At 47.3% G+C, this 17,478-nt stretch overlaps 2 protein-coding genes across 2 annotated transcripts in view; one reads left to right on the forward strand and one right to left on the reverse strand.

The window, feature by feature from the left end:
* Positions 1-5,444: 5,444 nt before the first annotated feature.
* Positions 5,445-9,611, forward strand: LRIT2 (leucine rich repeat, Ig-like and transmembrane domains 2; the record flags this gene model as incomplete). The annotated part of the gene is made up of 3 exons (XM_084526325.1): positions 5,445-5,557; positions 5,880-6,661; positions 8,794-9,611. The coding sequence occupies 3 exons, from the start codon at positions 5,445-5,447 to the stop codon at positions 9,609-9,611; spliced, it is 1,713 nt and encodes a 570-aa protein (XP_084382451.1).
* Positions 9,612-15,129: 5,518 nt separating this feature from the next.
* Positions 15,130-17,478, reverse strand: part of CDHR1 (cadherin related family member 1) — a 44,310-nt gene continuing 41,961 nt past the window's right edge. Inside the window, exon 17 of the mRNA XM_084525353.1 lies at positions 15,130-16,620. Coding sequence (XP_084381479.1) covers positions 16,069-16,620 — 552 coding nt within the window. The 3' untranslated portion in view covers positions 15,130-16,068. The remainder of the gene's footprint in view (positions 16,621-17,478) is intronic.

The following is a 17,478-nucleotide window of genomic DNA, read 5'->3' on the forward strand; positions in this document are numbered from 1 at the left end:
TTTGGGGTATTTTTGAAATGTTTTGGCACTAAGACAAACAATGTATTCAGGAATGTCTTGGAGTTCAATATTCACTACTTTTACTATTAAACCATTTTAAAATATCTTTTTGGGTTAGTTTTGGACCACTTCATTAATACTTAGGAATAAAGTTGCTGTCCACCTGCACTAAACAGGAGGTTGTGCTGGCTGTCTGCTGCCGCTACCGGGGCCTGGGATGAGTGCTTTGGAGAGCAGTACGAGACACTCCTCAGTGGGCATTTTGTGTGACACAAGCTCTTCTTTCTCTTTTGATACTTAATTTGTAAATCAGATTGGTGTAAAATTAAAAACAAACAAACAAAAAAGAGATAAGGTGTCAAAAGAAGGTAATAGTGTTTTAAAAATGGATCCAAATAGCTCTGAACTGTTCTGGAAAAATAATTATTATTTCTTTTTATTAAAAGGATCTTGAGAAAAGCAACTATCAAAATGAAAGGAAGAGATCAGAATATAAATAAAATAATGTGCCAAAAGTGATTTTAAAGGAGTACAACAAGCAGTTGAAGTGCATGAAGAAGTGTAAAAAAAAATATGTTAAGGCTTTTAAAAATAGTTTCCAAAACATCTTCAAAAGTGTTCAGGTTATCTGGTAGTAGGTCCAGCCAAAAGGATAAGGTATGCTCTGAATTATGTCTCTGCAAATATTTTGAATGGAACATATGTGTAAAAATTCCACAAATGCAGAATAATGTCCAGGTTGACAAATAACTTATTTCCATAACATGATTTAAGCATGTTCGAAGGCCTATAAGTGTGTTAAATGTGGTCACTTACATGTTTAGTTTTGTGTGCCCAGAAAAAAATAGACTAAATGGTATTTAAATAATTAAAAAATCTAGGACATACATACATAGAAGCATGCATGTGTATACTTACAATCTTGTAGAAAATAGAGAAGAATCTCAAAATGTCAAGAAGGACAGAAAAACATTTTAAAAGATATTTTCAAAAAAGAATTGATATTGAAAAATGACTTTGAAAGTATTTTCAAATACTTTCATTTTCAAATATTTTCATTGATAAAGCAAAATCTAAAGGTTAAAAGGTCCTGACAAATGTGACATCAAAGTCCCCCTATGTCAGAAGTATTCTGCAAATAGTTTCAGGATGTCAATCTTTATTCATGGCTACACTAATGTGGCTTAGCAGGAGCTTCACCAGTTTTTAAGTCCCTGAGTAAGAGATGCAAACTGTTACCCAAAAAAGAGCAAAACAGTTTCCCCCAATTTACTTTCATATTAATCTAAATTAAAAAAGAAGGAATTTAGAAACTGCCAACAAAGGTTTGAACTGAGCAATAAATATGTACACCCTAGAGAGAGGGACCAGGGGGTGAGCATGGAGCAGTGCCCATGTATCCCCAGGGGCCGGGGCTGGCAGCAGTGAGGGGTGGCTGCAGGCTGTGGTGGCACCCTGCAGGACAGCGTTGGCTCTTGGCTCCCTGGTTCAGATCCTGCCCTGAGACAGAGCTTGAGCCCTGCCTTCCCCCCAGAGGGTGAGGGGGTGGGTGGCCTGCATTGCCAGCTGTCTGTAGGACCTGAGAAGGTCAGGGATGTGCTGGGGCTCTAGAGGGACCCTGATGGGGACGTTGGGTTACTGAAAATATTGGGGAAAGAGCTGCAGGTTTGTACAGCTGCTGTTGCTGTTGAAGGATCATGGAGGAAAAGTCTTATTTACCTCTTCCTTTTCACATCACTCACCTCTTTTTGAAAGCTGCTTTTTCAGTCCTGTACCATTTGGAGTAACATGCACCATATCTGAAATACCCAACTGCAGCCTTCACCTCGTATGTCCTCCCTAGCAGGGATTTCTAGCTGTGATAACCCTGGCAGAGGGGCTATAATTCTAAAGCATAAGCCTGGACTAGATTCCTTACAGACCTGTGTGCCCACCATTTCAAGACAGCATTTGAATCCCCTGCCATTGCTGGGAGCATGCAATGGGCTTCCCTTCAGCATTTACTTTGGCAATGTGCGGTCTCCTAAACTCTACTTCCCATAAATTAGCAGACAATTTCTCTATGGAAATTTATTTTGACAGCTTGGGTTTTAGACAGCTTGTTCTGCATTTTGGCTTCAATCACGATGCCACATGATATTAAAAAGCAGCTGAACTGAGTGGACATCTGCTGTCACAAAAGTGACCATTAAATTTACAGGCAGACATAAACTCGGCTGAATTGAAGAGGCAACATAATCCCATTCCAGCAGGGAACATAAAACATACAGGCTGCAGCTAACACAGTTTGGAGTGAATATATACATATATATGTATATTCCCTTCCTTCCCCCCTCTGCCCTAGAAAGTATGTACTCTACCCACCAATACATCTGATTTTGATATATAATTTACCACTAGTTTCTCAGTTTAATGCTGAATCTTCTAAGTACACTTGGAGTCTGGGAATATTTAGAGAAATAGCCTCTCAAGTAGCAAACAAATATCAGCTTGAAAACAGCCGGAGCATTGGCCCATGTCACTGACAGACACCACTCTTTGAAAGGCCATTTTTCAGCCCTGTAGAAGATAGATGGGACTGGGAATAGAGCTCTTGTGGGAAAAATGGGGCCAAGAAAACAACTGCAATTGTTACCTGTTAATTACTGTTAATCACAGAATCACAGAAAATTTCTAGGTCGGAAGAGACCTCAAGATCATCGAGTCCAACCTCTGACCTAACACAAACAGTCCCCACTAATAAACTCATTTAAATTAACGTGTTTCTTGCTAACAGAGAAGCCTGTTAAATTTTATTTTAATTTTTTAAATTAAATTTTAAATTTAAATTTAAATTTTACTTGCTGCATTCCAGGACATCAGGCAGTACCATGCACCTGTGCTATGGCCAAAGATGTATATAGGGAAGAAAACCTCTAATAGTTTTTACTCTGTGTATAGATACTCTATACACATATATAGATACCAATCTATATGTGTATATCTATACACATATCTACATGTGTATATCTATACACATGTATAGATACCAATACTCTGCTCTTTCATAAAAGATTTTTTTTGAAGACATGGCTAGGCTGTCATGTACTTCAGGCCCCTCTCTAGGCTGCAGAGCAGTGTGATGGTGGCAAAGCAGGGACCTTCCCCGTGAGTGAAAGCTTTTGCAAGGTTGGGCCTTGCAAGTGGTGATTCCCTCCAGCTGAACCACATGGTGATGGCTCATCAAGGACAACCAAACCACCCCCAGCCCAGCTACCTTAGGGGTGGTGCTTGTGTAGATTATGAAACGGGCATTTTTTAGAACAATTTCCTCACAAGCCCCACTAATGAGCATCTCCATTGCCTCATGTATACCCAGAGAATGTGACTGGACAAGCCAACGACCTGGGTAGACTTCATCCATTTCTCCCACCATGGGAAGGTGTCCCATCACCTCTAGTGCTGAATGCCATCAAGACATTGGTTTTCTTGTGCTTCATCTGAAAGTTTTTCTCTCATGGCACATGAAAAGGCAAACCCCAGGTTTGCTCCTGACGCCCAGCTCTTTTCTATGTATTTTCTTTACTGCTGTCATTACTAAAATGTTATCAGCAGTTATAATAATGTGTAAAATTACAAAATTGTTATTATAAAATAACAATATTGTTCTGTTAGGGAATATTTTCATGGCAGACTACAGAAGAGGCCTAAAAGCACAGGTGTGCGTGGCGTTTGCCTGCCCAGAGGCCCATGCCCACACAGGGATCCTTGAAGCCTTCTGCTCCCGTGGCTGAGGGCTGGTTGGGAACGACAGATTACAGAGCCATAGAATCATAGGATCCTCTCATCGCTGCTGCTGGTGTCACTCCTGGAGCATTCCCAGTTTAGCCAGCCAGCTACATCCCCCTTTGCTGCTTAAGCTACACTGAAAGGGGGTAAGTAGTGCCTGCCTTGGCATGCATGTGGGAGCTGTGCTGGTGCCAAACTGCAAGAGCTGCTGCTTCACCAAGACTCTCAGGGATGTCCCCAGAAGCCACCACGCTAAAAATAATAAGCCCAAACTCTTGTGGTTAGATGCTAGGCATAGGTAGCAATGGCAGCCCAACAGGCCCACTAATCATGGCCCACCACTTGTAAACTGGAAGCCACCAAAAAGTGCTGCAACGGTCCTCAGCAGTTTCTCTACTGGTTCATTTTGTTCACTTTTATCCTTGAATTCAAAGTGCCTGCTCATTTGAAAGCTGCAGAATCAATCCTATATCTTCTTTAGGCTTACAGCAGCTGCACTAGTGCATGTTCCCTGAAAGCCATGTATGGATCTAAGCTGTTGTGCTATAAATATTTTTCTATCCTGGTCCCATAGGTTAGAGGTTAAGTAGGTTCAGGCTAATCTTGACTTGTGACCCAGCTTCACAGATATTGGCACTGAGGTTAAGCCCTTTTCCACAACTGGCCTCTGCCTTTTGTGGGTTGTGGTGCAGCCCATGCACACTAGATGGCCCCAGGAGAACACAGTGATGCTTGGAAATTCTACCGGAAAACTGCTATTTTCGAATTAAAAAAAAAAAATAAAAAATAATAAATATATATATATATATCTGGTCACGCTAAAGTCCTTCTCAAGAAATTATTTAGACTGAGTTTTTCAGGGTTACTGAAGGGCAATTGGCATACATCTTATAAGAGAACCCTGAGAACTAAGAACATTGAAGTAGCACTGCTTTTATACTTACACAATAAAGATGAATGCCATAAATAGTCATTCCTAAGAGAAGCCCACAGGCTGGCTATAGCTAGGTTGCTGTTTTCAGTACTAACATGTAAGAATGGAGATACCAGTGGGGGAAAAAAAAAAAAAGAGAGAGAGAGAGAGAGAAAATAAAATTTGTTTCAGTGGAAAATTAGTGCAACATTTCCATGACAGAATGACTAATGTTGTGTAGGTTTCTTACCCACCATGTCTAATAGTAAACCCTGCAAAGAACTGTGAGCAGGTTTTGGGGCCTGACAGATTGTACAATAAAGCACTAAGCACTGCCAAATTGCAACTGTGACGTCTGGCCCTTAATGTGGTTTTCTGTCTTGATGAATGCCATTAAAATATAGGAGATTGAGTGAGACTTTGTAAAAAAAAAAAAAAAAAAAAAAAGAGTCTGCTTGTGTGGACTTGGAATCAGAAGTGGTTTTGGCTTCAGGACCATGTTGAGATTCATTCATATTAACATCCAACTAAATGCATCTGTCAAAACCCCCAGTGCTGAGCAGTAAATGCCAGGAGTGGTCCCAGGGGTGATTTTTAGCACTTCGACACAGACTGTGTACCATACTACATGTCTTCTTTAGGGTCGGGTCCCCAGCAGGATTTATTTCTGCGTCAAGGAAGATTACAGCTAATAGGATTTGCTTCTTGGAGGCTGTTGGCATGTTTGGTGCAAACCCTGCACAGTGCTTTCTTAAAGGAGAATATGGACCCTATTATTCGCCACATTTTTCTTCTTCTTCTGGCCTTCCACAAGATAAGCACTTCATTTTCATCTTGTGTCACAGGATGCTCTTGTCCTCAAGACAGTTTCGGAAGGTAAGAAAGCTAGTTACCCTAGATGTAGCATCAAGCAGCTTGGAGATTCCCAATATATATTTGCAGCTGTGGTGAGGACCAAAACCAAACAGATGGCCGCATGATATTCCGCTGCTAATACTTGCATATTACTAGCTTGAACATATAATGAGATCTCTTTTATTATCCTGGGATATATAGTTGCATATGTAGCAATTTTTAACACTTACTTAATTGTATTTGTGGGAAAAATGGGTGTAAAACCAAACTGAAGGATCAATGTATTGCTTATGTTAGCCATATACATGGTATGTGACCTGGAGAATTGTGTTTTCCTCTTTAGAAGTTTACTCTGCATGTCTGCACTGCTGAGGAAGATCCCTGAAAACATCCCTCAAGACATACGAAAAATTAGAATAGAAAATTCTCACCTAACAGAATTGCCTCGCAGGTCATTTGCAAACGTTAGTGCCTTGGAGTATCTCTGGCTCAATTTTAACAACATCACAGTGATGCACATCAAGAGCCTGGAATACCTGCCGGCTCTGAAGGAGCTGCGCTTGCAAGGGAACAAATTAAGTTCAGTGCCATGGACAGCATTTCAAGACACCCCAGCCTTGAAAATCCTGGATCTGAAGCACAACCGGCTGGACGTCCTTCCAGAACATGCGCTCCGCTATCTGCCCAACCTGACCTATTTAGATCTATCCTCAAATCAGCTTACTGTCATATCCAGGGATGTCTTCTATAGCTGGCCTATCTACCAGAGAAGCCAGAGGGCGGAGGGGCAGTTAGAAGCTATTTCCAATGCTGTCCTGGCCCTTCATGACAACCCATGGATTTGTGACTGTCGCCTGCGGGGATTTGTCCAGTTTATCAAGTCAGTTGGCCCACCTATTATTCTGATGAATTCCTATTTAACTTGTTCAAGCCCGAAATTCAGGGCAGGGAAATTTTTCCATGAAGTGGAGCTCAACAGCTGCATGAAGCCACAAACCTCAGCCCTTGACACCAACCTGACAGTCCCTGTGGGGCTGAATGTCACCCTGACCTGCTTTGTGCAAGCCAGCCCTTCCCCAGCTGTCTGGTGGACCTATGCACTCAAACTTTTAAGAGCATTTAATGGTAAGCAATGCTTTTTTTTTTTTTTTTTTTTTTTCCCTTCCCTTAATTTGCATTTTGCTGTTCAACTAACATAGGTCTTCAGGCCATCTAGTCACCACATCAGTTCTCAGCCCCTATGCAGCATCACAGTCAGTGTGGTTGCAATAATCCAAATAATCTTAATCATCCTAGTGGGTCAGACAGTGTGTCTAAGCATGTCTGACCAGCACGAGAAGAGCTGCTTCATGCGGGAAATCTGTCAAAGATGAAGGGAGCAAGTCCTCGTTTTCATGCAATTATTTTGTGATATGTGGATTTTTATTAATAGCTCTTTCATCATGACACATGATGTAAGAACTATCAGTAGTGTCACAGCCATACAAATATTAAATATGTAGTTATCTAGACAGGCATATATAGAGAATATATAGTATATACTACGTATATATGCACACTTCTTATATATGTGTGTGATATAGACAGGCATATACACTCTATATACATGCTAAATATATACACTCTCTATATATATACACTCTATAAATATATACACTCTATATACATACTATATATTTTTTCAGGCGTGTGTAGGAACACACGCAGACACACGCACACATACACGGACACAGACAGACACACCATACACAAATGACACACACACAAGACTGACACGAATGATGGACACACACATGACGTGCACATGCATGTACATGCACACACACACACACATTTCTAGCCTATTCCCATATGTTTTCTCGAGAAATATCCATGCAAACCACAAAACCCTGAAGCTACATTGCCTGTCCATGCCCACTCACATTCTATGAGCAAACTAGATGACATTTTTCTCCATAAAACACGCTAATTTGTAATTTGTCTGCATTACGGAGGACCTCATAATAGAAGGACTTTTCCCTTTCTCCTCGTCCAGCTGGAGGTCGTTGTCCCCCCCCCCACCCCCCCCAGTTATTTTTGCTATGAACAGTCAATAGGGCAAGTTGCTATTTTCATAAATTCAAAGCTAAGAAGACATACAGACACTACACAGATTATGTGTGTTCCTAATAAGCCTGCTATCTCAATAAGATAGCATTACCTGTTAATCTTGGTCTGCATTTCAGCATTTTAGCAGCACTGGTGCATCTTTCTCTGGCCATGGTATGCCCAGGCTTTTTCTTTTCATGGCCCTGCTTGGGTAGATTCATAAGGTTATTGGCTGTTTCATACGGTTATTAAAATTACATTTTGCTTCCAGCCCACTTCCTGACAGCCATGTGCCTTTTTTTTTTATTATTATTTTTTAATTTTTTTTCCTCCATAGCTTCTTGAGAATGAAAATTTTCAATATCCAGCCTAATAGAGGCTGGAGCATATGTCCAAAATACAGAGGTGCCTTAGGGGCTCTACTTGCTTTCTTACAGCCTGAATGTGACAACAGCAGATGGCACCTGGGCGTCTTTCTCCCTGCCCTGCCTCCAGGCAGGTGTCTCCAGGCATTTAGGGGCTATGAGGTAAAGCGAATGGCACTGCAGGTTAGAGTCATAGAATGTCCTGAGTTGGAAGGGATCCATGAAGATCATTGAGTCTAATGCCTGACTCCACACAGGGCAACCTAAAGGTTGAACCAGGTATCTAAGGGCATAGTCAAAATGCTTCTTGAACGCTGGCAGGCTTGGGGCCATGACCACTTCCCTGGGCTTGACCATCCCCTCAGTGGAGCACTTTTCCCTAACATCTGACCTTCCCCAGGTGCAACCTTGAGCCAGTCACTTGTACCCCCCAGACCGTATGTACATCCAGGCTGACACTGATCCAGGTGCAGAATCTGGCAATTGCTTTTGTTAAATTTCATAGAGTTGGTCATTGCCCAGCACTCCGAGCTATCGAGCACTCTGTAAGGCCTCTCATCTCTAGGGAATCGATGGCTCCTCCTAGTTTAGTATAGTCTATGAACCTTCTTTATTGCCTCTTGGCCTGGGTAACACTTCACCCATGAGCTCTGTTGGGCTTGGTGCACGCCCACACACCAACTCCCTTTTCCCCTGGACAGGCAGATGCTGCTTGGCCCCCTCACCTTCACCCCTTTCTGGGACAGTCTTGGGGCTGCAATGTGACCACCTTGCCCGCTGATTCAGCTCCCCTCTGCCCCACAGTGTCCACCCAGCCCATCAGCGAGGAGACCGTCCGCTCCGAGCTGCTGATCCCAGCGGCAGGGCCAGCAGATGCCGGCAACTACACCTGCACTGCCACCAACTTCTTGGGCAATGCCTCGGTGGCCATCGCCCTCCACGTAGGCACCCCGCCAGCCTCTGTCCCTGTCCCAGGCTGGGCCCCTGCTGCCCCTGCAGAGCCAGGCGCCCACGTGGAGGTGCGCATTGCCAAGCAGACAGTCTACGGCATCACCCTGGAGTGGTTCGCGGCGGCAGCGGTGGCAGAGCCAGGGGAGACCTGGTACACGCTGCTGGTGGGCCGCTATGACACTGCCCAGAAGGACGCCATCTACATCGGCCCTGGCGTCAACACCTACTCGGTGACCGACCTGCTGCCTGCAACCAAGTACGAGGTCTGCGTGGCCATCCGCAACCAGGCACCTCGCAAGGGCCAGTGCGTCGTCTTTGTCACGGGCAGCGACGTCAGCCAGCTGGAGCAGCGCGAGAAGCTCATCCACATCGTCGTCATCGTCTGTGCCATGGTGCTGGCTGTGCCTGCCGGCATGTACGCCTGCACCGCCGAGGCCCGTCCTGGCTGCCTGACACGCTGCCCCACTGCCTGGCCCCACCGCCGCCGTGGGGGCCAGCCGCCAGCCGCAGGCAGCAAGGAGAGCACACTGGACAGCCTGCCCGCCGGCAGCCAGGACGGGCTCTGCCACCCCGAGGGTGGCCACAGCACCCGGCGGCCCCCAGCCCGTGAGGAGCCCGAGCGGCCTGGTAAGGCCTGGCCACCCCACAGGAACAGCGCTGACCTCTACTAGCTCGGCCTGTGCTTGCCTGCAACTGCGGGCACGTGGCCTCCATCCTGCTGTTTTTTTTGAGAAGGAGCAGTGAAACTCCCCATGTGTCACAGACCTGGGGCATGGTGGGGTGCACGGCCAGCATACCCAGTGGGCTCCCAAAGCCCCAGGCCTGGGGGCCTTAGGGTGTGCGGCTGCACCCCAGCACCCCCAGCACTGCCATGGAGCAGCACACACACGTTGAGGTGCCCTTGATCGACCTGAAGAACAACATCACCAAAATCCTTTGTAGTAGTTGCTTAGGAAATGTTTTAGAGCTACTACTTGATGGCTTCAATCTGAGATGAAAGGAAACAAGCATTAACAAAAGTAACAAACCCAACAACCAAACAGAAATGTGCAGCAAAAGGTCAGCGCTGCCTGCTGCCTGCACATGTGCATCTTATTTTTAAAAAATATTTCTTTAGCTTTCCCAGCCAGGAATGTGGTTGATGGGGAGGTGTGTTTGCAGTGCTGGACTTCTGTTGGCTGCCATGTGGATGTGTAATGTCACAGCAGTGGAGGGTTTCATGGGATTGTTTTTTGTGGATTTGTTTTTTGATAGGAATGTGTTTTGTAATAGGGAGGGAAGGGACTTTTACCTGTGTCCAAAATATGTAGCTTAGATGACCAGTTTAGTTTACCACATAGCCACATGTTGTGTTCAAGATTAAAGTAATTGGGAGCGATGCCCAATTAGTTGTTGTAAGTCTGGTTGCAGTCAGGGTACTGGAATATCACTATGACAGATGCACGAGTAACGTAAGACACCCCCAGTCTAGTTGCGTTCCATGAACTACCGTGGCCACACTCCAAGAGTTTGGGTGTGCTCAGTGAGAACTACCACAGCTAGATTTAATGAATAGTGCAATTTATTAAGCAACAGGTACACAGGTTCTTTGGATTGCCAGTGATAAATTCAGTGTCTGCAAAGCACATACAAATACCAAAGTTCAAGTAACTCAGCCTGGCCGTAAACGCGTTAAAAGGTATAAAGCAACTCTACAGAGATGTCTGAGTTTCCCAGGGAGGCACTTTTGGTGTAACCAAGTGTTCAACTCTTACCCAAAGGCATCCCAGTGGTGGGAGGGGAAGAGAGGCTCAGCCTGTCAACCGATCCCAGAAGTCAGAAGGTATCCTTCATGATGGTATCTTCCGTAACATTCTCTCTCCCTTAGGCTAATTTATATAATTTTCTATCTTTTAGGTGGAGCTTGAGTGACTCTAGTCATGCATATCTTTGTTACAATTGGTGCAAAATGTTCTCTCTGCTTTAAAATTATAGACTAGAAAAATTTTAAAGTGCAAACATGTGAGGCATGGTTACACCTTGAAGGCAGGTAGCTTTTGGGATGGAGGTGTGTTTTGGTATTATAATGGGCAATATTCACCAAAAGGACAGCATTTTGTCAAAAACATAGGCCATTGGTCCAGGGTAGCAAATGTGCAGCTTATCAGTTCCAGTGTGCACAAGAACAATCAAGTTCCCATCTTGTCACAGAGCCTGGCCACAGTGTCCCCACTCCACTCCACACTCTGTATTGTTCCTCTCAGAGGCAGCACACCAAGTACACCCCGCATAACCAACATCTAAGATTGGAGGCCTAGAGAACCTCTAAGGTGCTGGGGCGCTTGGGGTCAGCCTCCTCTCACAGATAACTAGTGACAGGACCAGAGGGAATGGCCTCAAGTTGTGCCATGGGAGGTTCAGGTTGGAAATGAGGAGACATTTCTGCTCAGAAAGAGCAGTCAGGCACTGTGATGGGTTGCCCAGGGAGGTGGTGGAGTCACCGTCCCTGGGGGGTGTTCGAGGAAAGGTGGGACGTGGTGCCTGGGGACATGGTTTAGTGCATCATACTGATGGTAGGGACATGGTTGGACCAGATGATCTTGGAGGGCTTTCCCAACCATAGTGATCCTGTGATTCCATGACGCTGGGCCTAACCCCTGCCACTGGGACAAGTGGCTGCTTGCACTGAGCGGGCACATCCCTGGGGCAGGGGCCAGGGTTTGGGAGCTGAGGAGCCACCGCTGCGCCTGCTGCCAGGCTGGGCAGCCAGCCAGGTGCTAACCCCAGACACAGGCGCACTGCCTGCACAGCCTGCTGCTTCAACATCAAGGCTCGCCACCTTGCCAGAGGCAGAAAAAAACAACAAACATATATAGGAGAGCAACTGGCCCAGGCTTGTAGAGCAGCTACCTTTTGGGGGGATAAACATACTTTTTTTTTTCCCCTTTCTTTTTGGCCTTGTTCTTTTCAGCACAAAGCACGTGGCTGACAGACCCACAGCCCTTGTCATGTGTGTTGTTAGAGACCTCGTCAAAAATACCAAACCAGAGTAGAAACCTTGGCTATAGCCAGAGATAATGACTACCGCGACCTTTACTGTGTGGCAGTTTGCCTTTTTAGTTGTGTTTTGGCAACAAAAGCTATGCTTTGCTGTGTGTTTTCCATGCTGCACAGCCTCAGGCCCCCTTGTTTCCTTCCCCAGCACCTGCAACTGCTGCAACTTACTGTGTGGCTTTTAAAAAACATGTTTTGTTGATGCTTTTGATGTTATATGTAAAGAGGCTTGTTAGTGTGTTAGTGTTAATGTGACACAACAAACACAACTGATTTTCACAATGTGCAATGTCCTCTGCTTCATTTTTGTTCTTTTACTGTTACAATTTGCAAAAAAACTGAGTGCTGAGGAGCAATGGGCACCACTGCAGGGAAGGGCAGCTCCAGGCCCTCCTTACCTGTGCTCCCCCAGTGAGGGCCCCTGTGGCCCTTCAGAAGCAGCCAGCCCAGTGGGGTGACAGCCATGGCCTGGAGAAACCCCTGCAGGGATGGAGAGCACCCAGCGGGACGAGCTGGTGCCTCCGCTCCTCATCCAGCACTCGGCGTGGTGGCACACGGCGCTGCCGTGCTGGGAGCCTTCAGCTTGGGGGCTGAGCTCACTCTGGTGATTAAAGCCAAGGCGCTGAGGCACTGAAAGTGCCGCTCCAGCGTTGGCAATGCTGCTGAGAGGACTTCTGCTTGATGCAGTCAACCCCCCCCCCCCCCCCAAGGTAAGACTTCCTTTCCTCTTCATGCACAAATATAGAACTTTAAAATAAAACCTGACTTCGTGACCTTGCATTTGCTACGCAAATGAAGACAAGAAGTCAAATAAAACCTTCCTAACAACCGTCCTAACACAAGCTCACCGTAAATGAGTGGGGCTCCCTATCTAAACAAGGGTGAGAGATGGAATATCAAAAATGAGGCAGGCTGATTATTTCCCACCACTGCAGCCTGATTTCTCAGCCCCTGGTTCAGAAGAGGAACCCTTTCACAGCGCCCTGCAGGAAGGAGGGCACTCTGGCTTCCTGAGCCAGTCGGAGGCGGCAAGGAACCGCAGCTGCTGCGGGGATGGTCTGGGGGCAGACCGGGGATGCACACAACAGGGAGGGAGAATCAAGGAGGCTGAATCACAGCGAGGACATGGCCTGGGAAGAACAAAACCTCTGATGACCACGCGCAGGATGTGAGTACTTTATTGCATGCCCGGTGAGTGCTGGCATCGAACCAAAACCTGCTGCTGGGTGAGTAGCATGCCTGCCCCAGGGCTGTGCCACAGCCGGGTGCTGGGCATTTCTGCCGTCCCTGGCAGTGGTCACGCAGCAAGCAACCAAAAAGGCATCTCTGCCAGCAAAAATACACCACGAGAAGAATCATTTGTATTTTTTTTTTTAATTTATATAAAAAAAAAAAACAAAACTCTGAAGTTGAAGTACAAAGTAACTGGAAAAGTCTCACAACATAGTAATAAAACAACTTTATTCCCTCTTAAATATAATCTCTAACACTAAGCCTGTAATTCCTGCTAAATCTCACTTAATTGAATGGTCTTTACAGGCTTTCCTCATCTGAGAATGACCACTAAATACTGGCTTCAACACGACATCAGGAAAACAGTAGTATGGGGAATAGATCACAAGCCTTTGGTGCCCCCATGAAACATTGCAGAGCCTGCAGGAGACACAGCCAGTGAAAGGAGCCTGTGGGGCCGTGGGAGTGGGACCGGGGCTGAGCAGCAGTGACAGGAGCTGTGTGTCCCCTCCCTCCAAATGGCTCAGGGCCGGAGGATGAGGTGGACGCAGTGCACAATGCAAGGGCCTGGGAGCCAGCAGCAGGGGTAAGCAACGGGCCCTGAGGGAAGGCGAGAAAAGGGTGGAGAAAATGAAAGACCTGGTGGAAAAGGAGCCATCGGCACCAACATGGGCTGCCGTGCTGCCACGCCCCTCCATGCTGGGCCCTCATCACTCCCCTGCCACTACTGCCTCTGCTCCCTGTGAAGCCTCTGCCTGGTTCAGGGCACGGCCCTCAGACTGCACTGTCCTTACCAACAGTTCTACAGCTGCACGGCTCCTCACGCAGCTCCTCGTGCAGTCCCATACCAAGGGGCCACCTCAGAGAAACGTTCAAGCGTGCATTTTATGTGTGTTGCTCCCCACACCCAGCAGACTGCTGCTCCTTGCTGCTCTGCAGCCTTCAGTCCCTGACCTGCGCGGAGATGGGGCTGAGCCCTGACACACTGCGTGCCCGGAGAGCTGGGCCCAGTGGCTTGCGCTGCGAGGAGACCCAGCGCCGGGGCACGGCCCAAAGCCCAGCACCACCAGGGCTGGTGCCAGTTTATGCAGCAAACTCGGGGCAGCAACGGGCCCTGCGGCCCCTCTCAGCTGCAGCTCCTGGCTCAGCCCGTGGGCGACAAGAACCACAGTCACCCTCTGGCTGCTGGGTGGAGTAAATGGAAGTTAAAAATAGAGGATTTTTCTCTCTGTTAGTAGGTGATGGCTCATTGAACCAGCTATCTGCTAAGGTGATGAAACCCTGATCCGGCTGAAGGAAATAAGACCAGCTAATGGGGTGAAGGAAAAGGAGCCCCAGAGGAGCAGGTCCGCTGGTCCAGCTGAAATGACAAAAAGCAGCCCTCGAATGAACACAGCATCCTGTCACTTAGGGTTTGCTCCCCAGCCTGATGCTCATGGTGTCCATCCACAACAGCAAACCCACGGCAGCCGGCACAGCTGCCTTACGGGGTCAGGGCTTGGGCACAGGGCGCTGCTCCCCAGCTAGGCCAGTGCACACTGCCTTCTCCCCAGGCGACAGGAAACAGCCAGGCCCAGCCGAAAAACACCTCCTCAGAAACGAACACAAGAGAGAAACTGTGGGGAGGGCCTGTAAAAAAATCTGCTCTGCCTTCAGTGCCTTTTTACTGTCACCTAACAGGAAAAAATTGTCATCCTCCCCACACCCTTTCCAGTTAGCTGTTGCATAATTCAGTCAAAAATGCTGCTAGGACAAGCCAGAATATTTTATGGAAACTTCCTTTTGCACTCACCAGTCCCTGGAGCAAGCCAGGAGAGGTGATGAAATACATTCCCTGACACCTCCTGCTAGCAGCATAAAAAAAAAACACAAGTAATCTTTCCAGACACATTCCTGACCGACATATGCGACTTTCTAGCACTTGTCTCTATTTTTCACTTATAATTTTTCTCTCGCCTTTACCTTACCTTCCCTGCTGCTTTAATCAAGTCCTCCTGCTGACCTGCCTCTCATTAGGAGATGCAGTGTCGGAAGGAGGCAGTATTGAGCGAGTGCTGCTACTGAGTTTCTGTGCTTGCATCCTGGCCTGGTTGGTCCTCCCATCCCCTGATTAGCAGGCAAGTCCAGGGTGGAAGCGAAGCTCAGCATCATGCCAATGTGCTCCGGCAGAATCCAGCATAAACTGCAGGAAAATGAAGAACTTCTCCAAGCCTGCCTGCTTACCTGCAGGATGAGGGGTACCGGGGCCGTCAGCACATTGTTCTGCCAGCTGCTACCCTGAACGTCGTGCCCCAAGGGCAGCAGGCACCAGCTATGTGCAGCCCCCTCCCAGTGTGCCGTGCCGCTGCTCCAGGAGCCCCGCATACCAACCCTGGTGCCACAGCCAGACCAGCATCTTCAACGCTGGGCCTGGGAGTTGAGGGGGGGTTTCGGGCACCTCAGACCCCCGTGCTGGACCAGACGAGAAGTGGCATCTGCCAGCGCCTCGGCTGCAGAGCACCTTGATGCAGAGCAGGACTCCAGCTAAGGGCTTCCCAAACTGGGGCAAGCTGAGCTGCTGGTTGCTTGGGGAGACTGCCTGGCGCACGGGCATAGTACTGAGCACCCATCAGACAGCTGCAGGGTGGAACCAGCACTGGGACACAACACAAAGGAAGTGCAGTCCTAGCTGGGCATGGACCACAGCGTTTGGTACAGGTGGGGCAACTTTGTAGCATGTCATACTTTCAGGAGGTGAGGGGGACTGTCGGAGCAAGAAGCTGCTCTCAGTTCACAGGGTGCTGACAGACACAGGGAGGACCACGGCACATAATACATCCACGTACAGCCACAAGGTGCAGTCTCTGGGGCTGCTGAGAGCGCCTAGATGTGGGGCTCGCCGATAGCCGCGTTCCTCTTCTCAAACCTCATTTTGAGCTCTGACACCAGGGCATTGTGGGCGCTGCTGTGACCTCGCTTCTTCAGCTGCTTATTGATGAACTTGGGGGTGAGGGAGCCGGACACGGTTGGCACCCGCCACCCTGGGGCATCCCCGCTGGAAGCCAGGGCAGGGGGTGGCGGGGGCATGGGGGCGGCTGGTGGCACGGGGGCAACCTGGACGTTGTTGTTGCTGTTCTCGTTCTGCAGGCTCTGTGCATCATCCTCGACGACAAACTTCTCTGCGGCATTGCTGGGCCTCTTGAACTTCAGCCACTCCATCCTCACCGTGCGGGACGGCTGGGGCTGCCTCTTTTTTATGATCCTTCTTACCGGCATGATTTTGTTGGAGCGCTTATTGCGCCAGAACATGGCAGTAGAGATCATGATAGTTATCAGCACCATTATGCCCATGACACCAGCTAGCACTCCTAAGGCTTTCATGGGGTTATCTTTAGTTTGCATCAAAAAGGCGGCCATAGGCCCTTTGTGAAGAGTCTGTAAAAGAGTACAAAGAAAACACATGACTTACTCTGTGGGACAGACAGCGACCTAGAAATTTCATTTGTCCAAAATATGTGACAAGCAGGGGCCACTACTGGAAGTTGTCTCTAAAGAAAAGTGAGAGTCAAAGAGCCAGTCCAGCTTTGCACAATTTGGAGCAGGAGACTGGGCAAGCACTGCAGTGTTGAGAGAAGGATGGTGGTCAAACACAAAAGCTTACAGGAGTTTTACTGCCAAATTAGGGCAGATTCCTGCTTATCACCACAGTGTTTGTTTAACTTGCAAGAACTGAGCAAGAAAATAATTGGTTCCGGGATCTGCAGCTGTATTGTTGTACTATATGTCAGAAATAATTTCCTAGGAATAATAGCATTGAACCCAAACAGAAGTTTATGAGTAGAAAATGATCTTTTGAAAACAGCCACAGGTGATACGGTGATGCAGTTTATAGGACCATTACTGAAAATGGCATTTAAAAGATTGTGAGAAAACTACGCTTTATAAAATTACAGTGTACAAATGAGTAGTTAGCAGGTATGTGCTGCATTCTGTTTTCAAGTACTCTTTTACAGACATAACAAAACTCTTTGAGGTAAGGGACATGATTAGAGCTAAAGAGCTTTGTTTTCAGAAATAAGAAAAATAAGCAGTGACGTAAGCTACATATGGCATATTAAGGACAAATGAATGACCAGTTCACTATGCAGCTTAGCACACTGTGCGTCTCGGAGGTCCCCGTATAATTTTGCGGATTTTGCCCTGCGGGTAGAGCTTGGATCTTTTCACACTTTTCCAGTATATGATGGTGGAGATCACCATTGTTACAGAAATGGTGGAAAGGACGCCACTCAT

This window comes from Aythya ferina (genome assembly GCF_964211825.1).
Source record: "Aythya ferina genome assembly, chromosome: 7".
In the NCBI taxonomy this organism is placed as follows: Eukaryota; Metazoa; Chordata; class Aves; order Anseriformes; family Anatidae; genus Aythya; species Aythya ferina.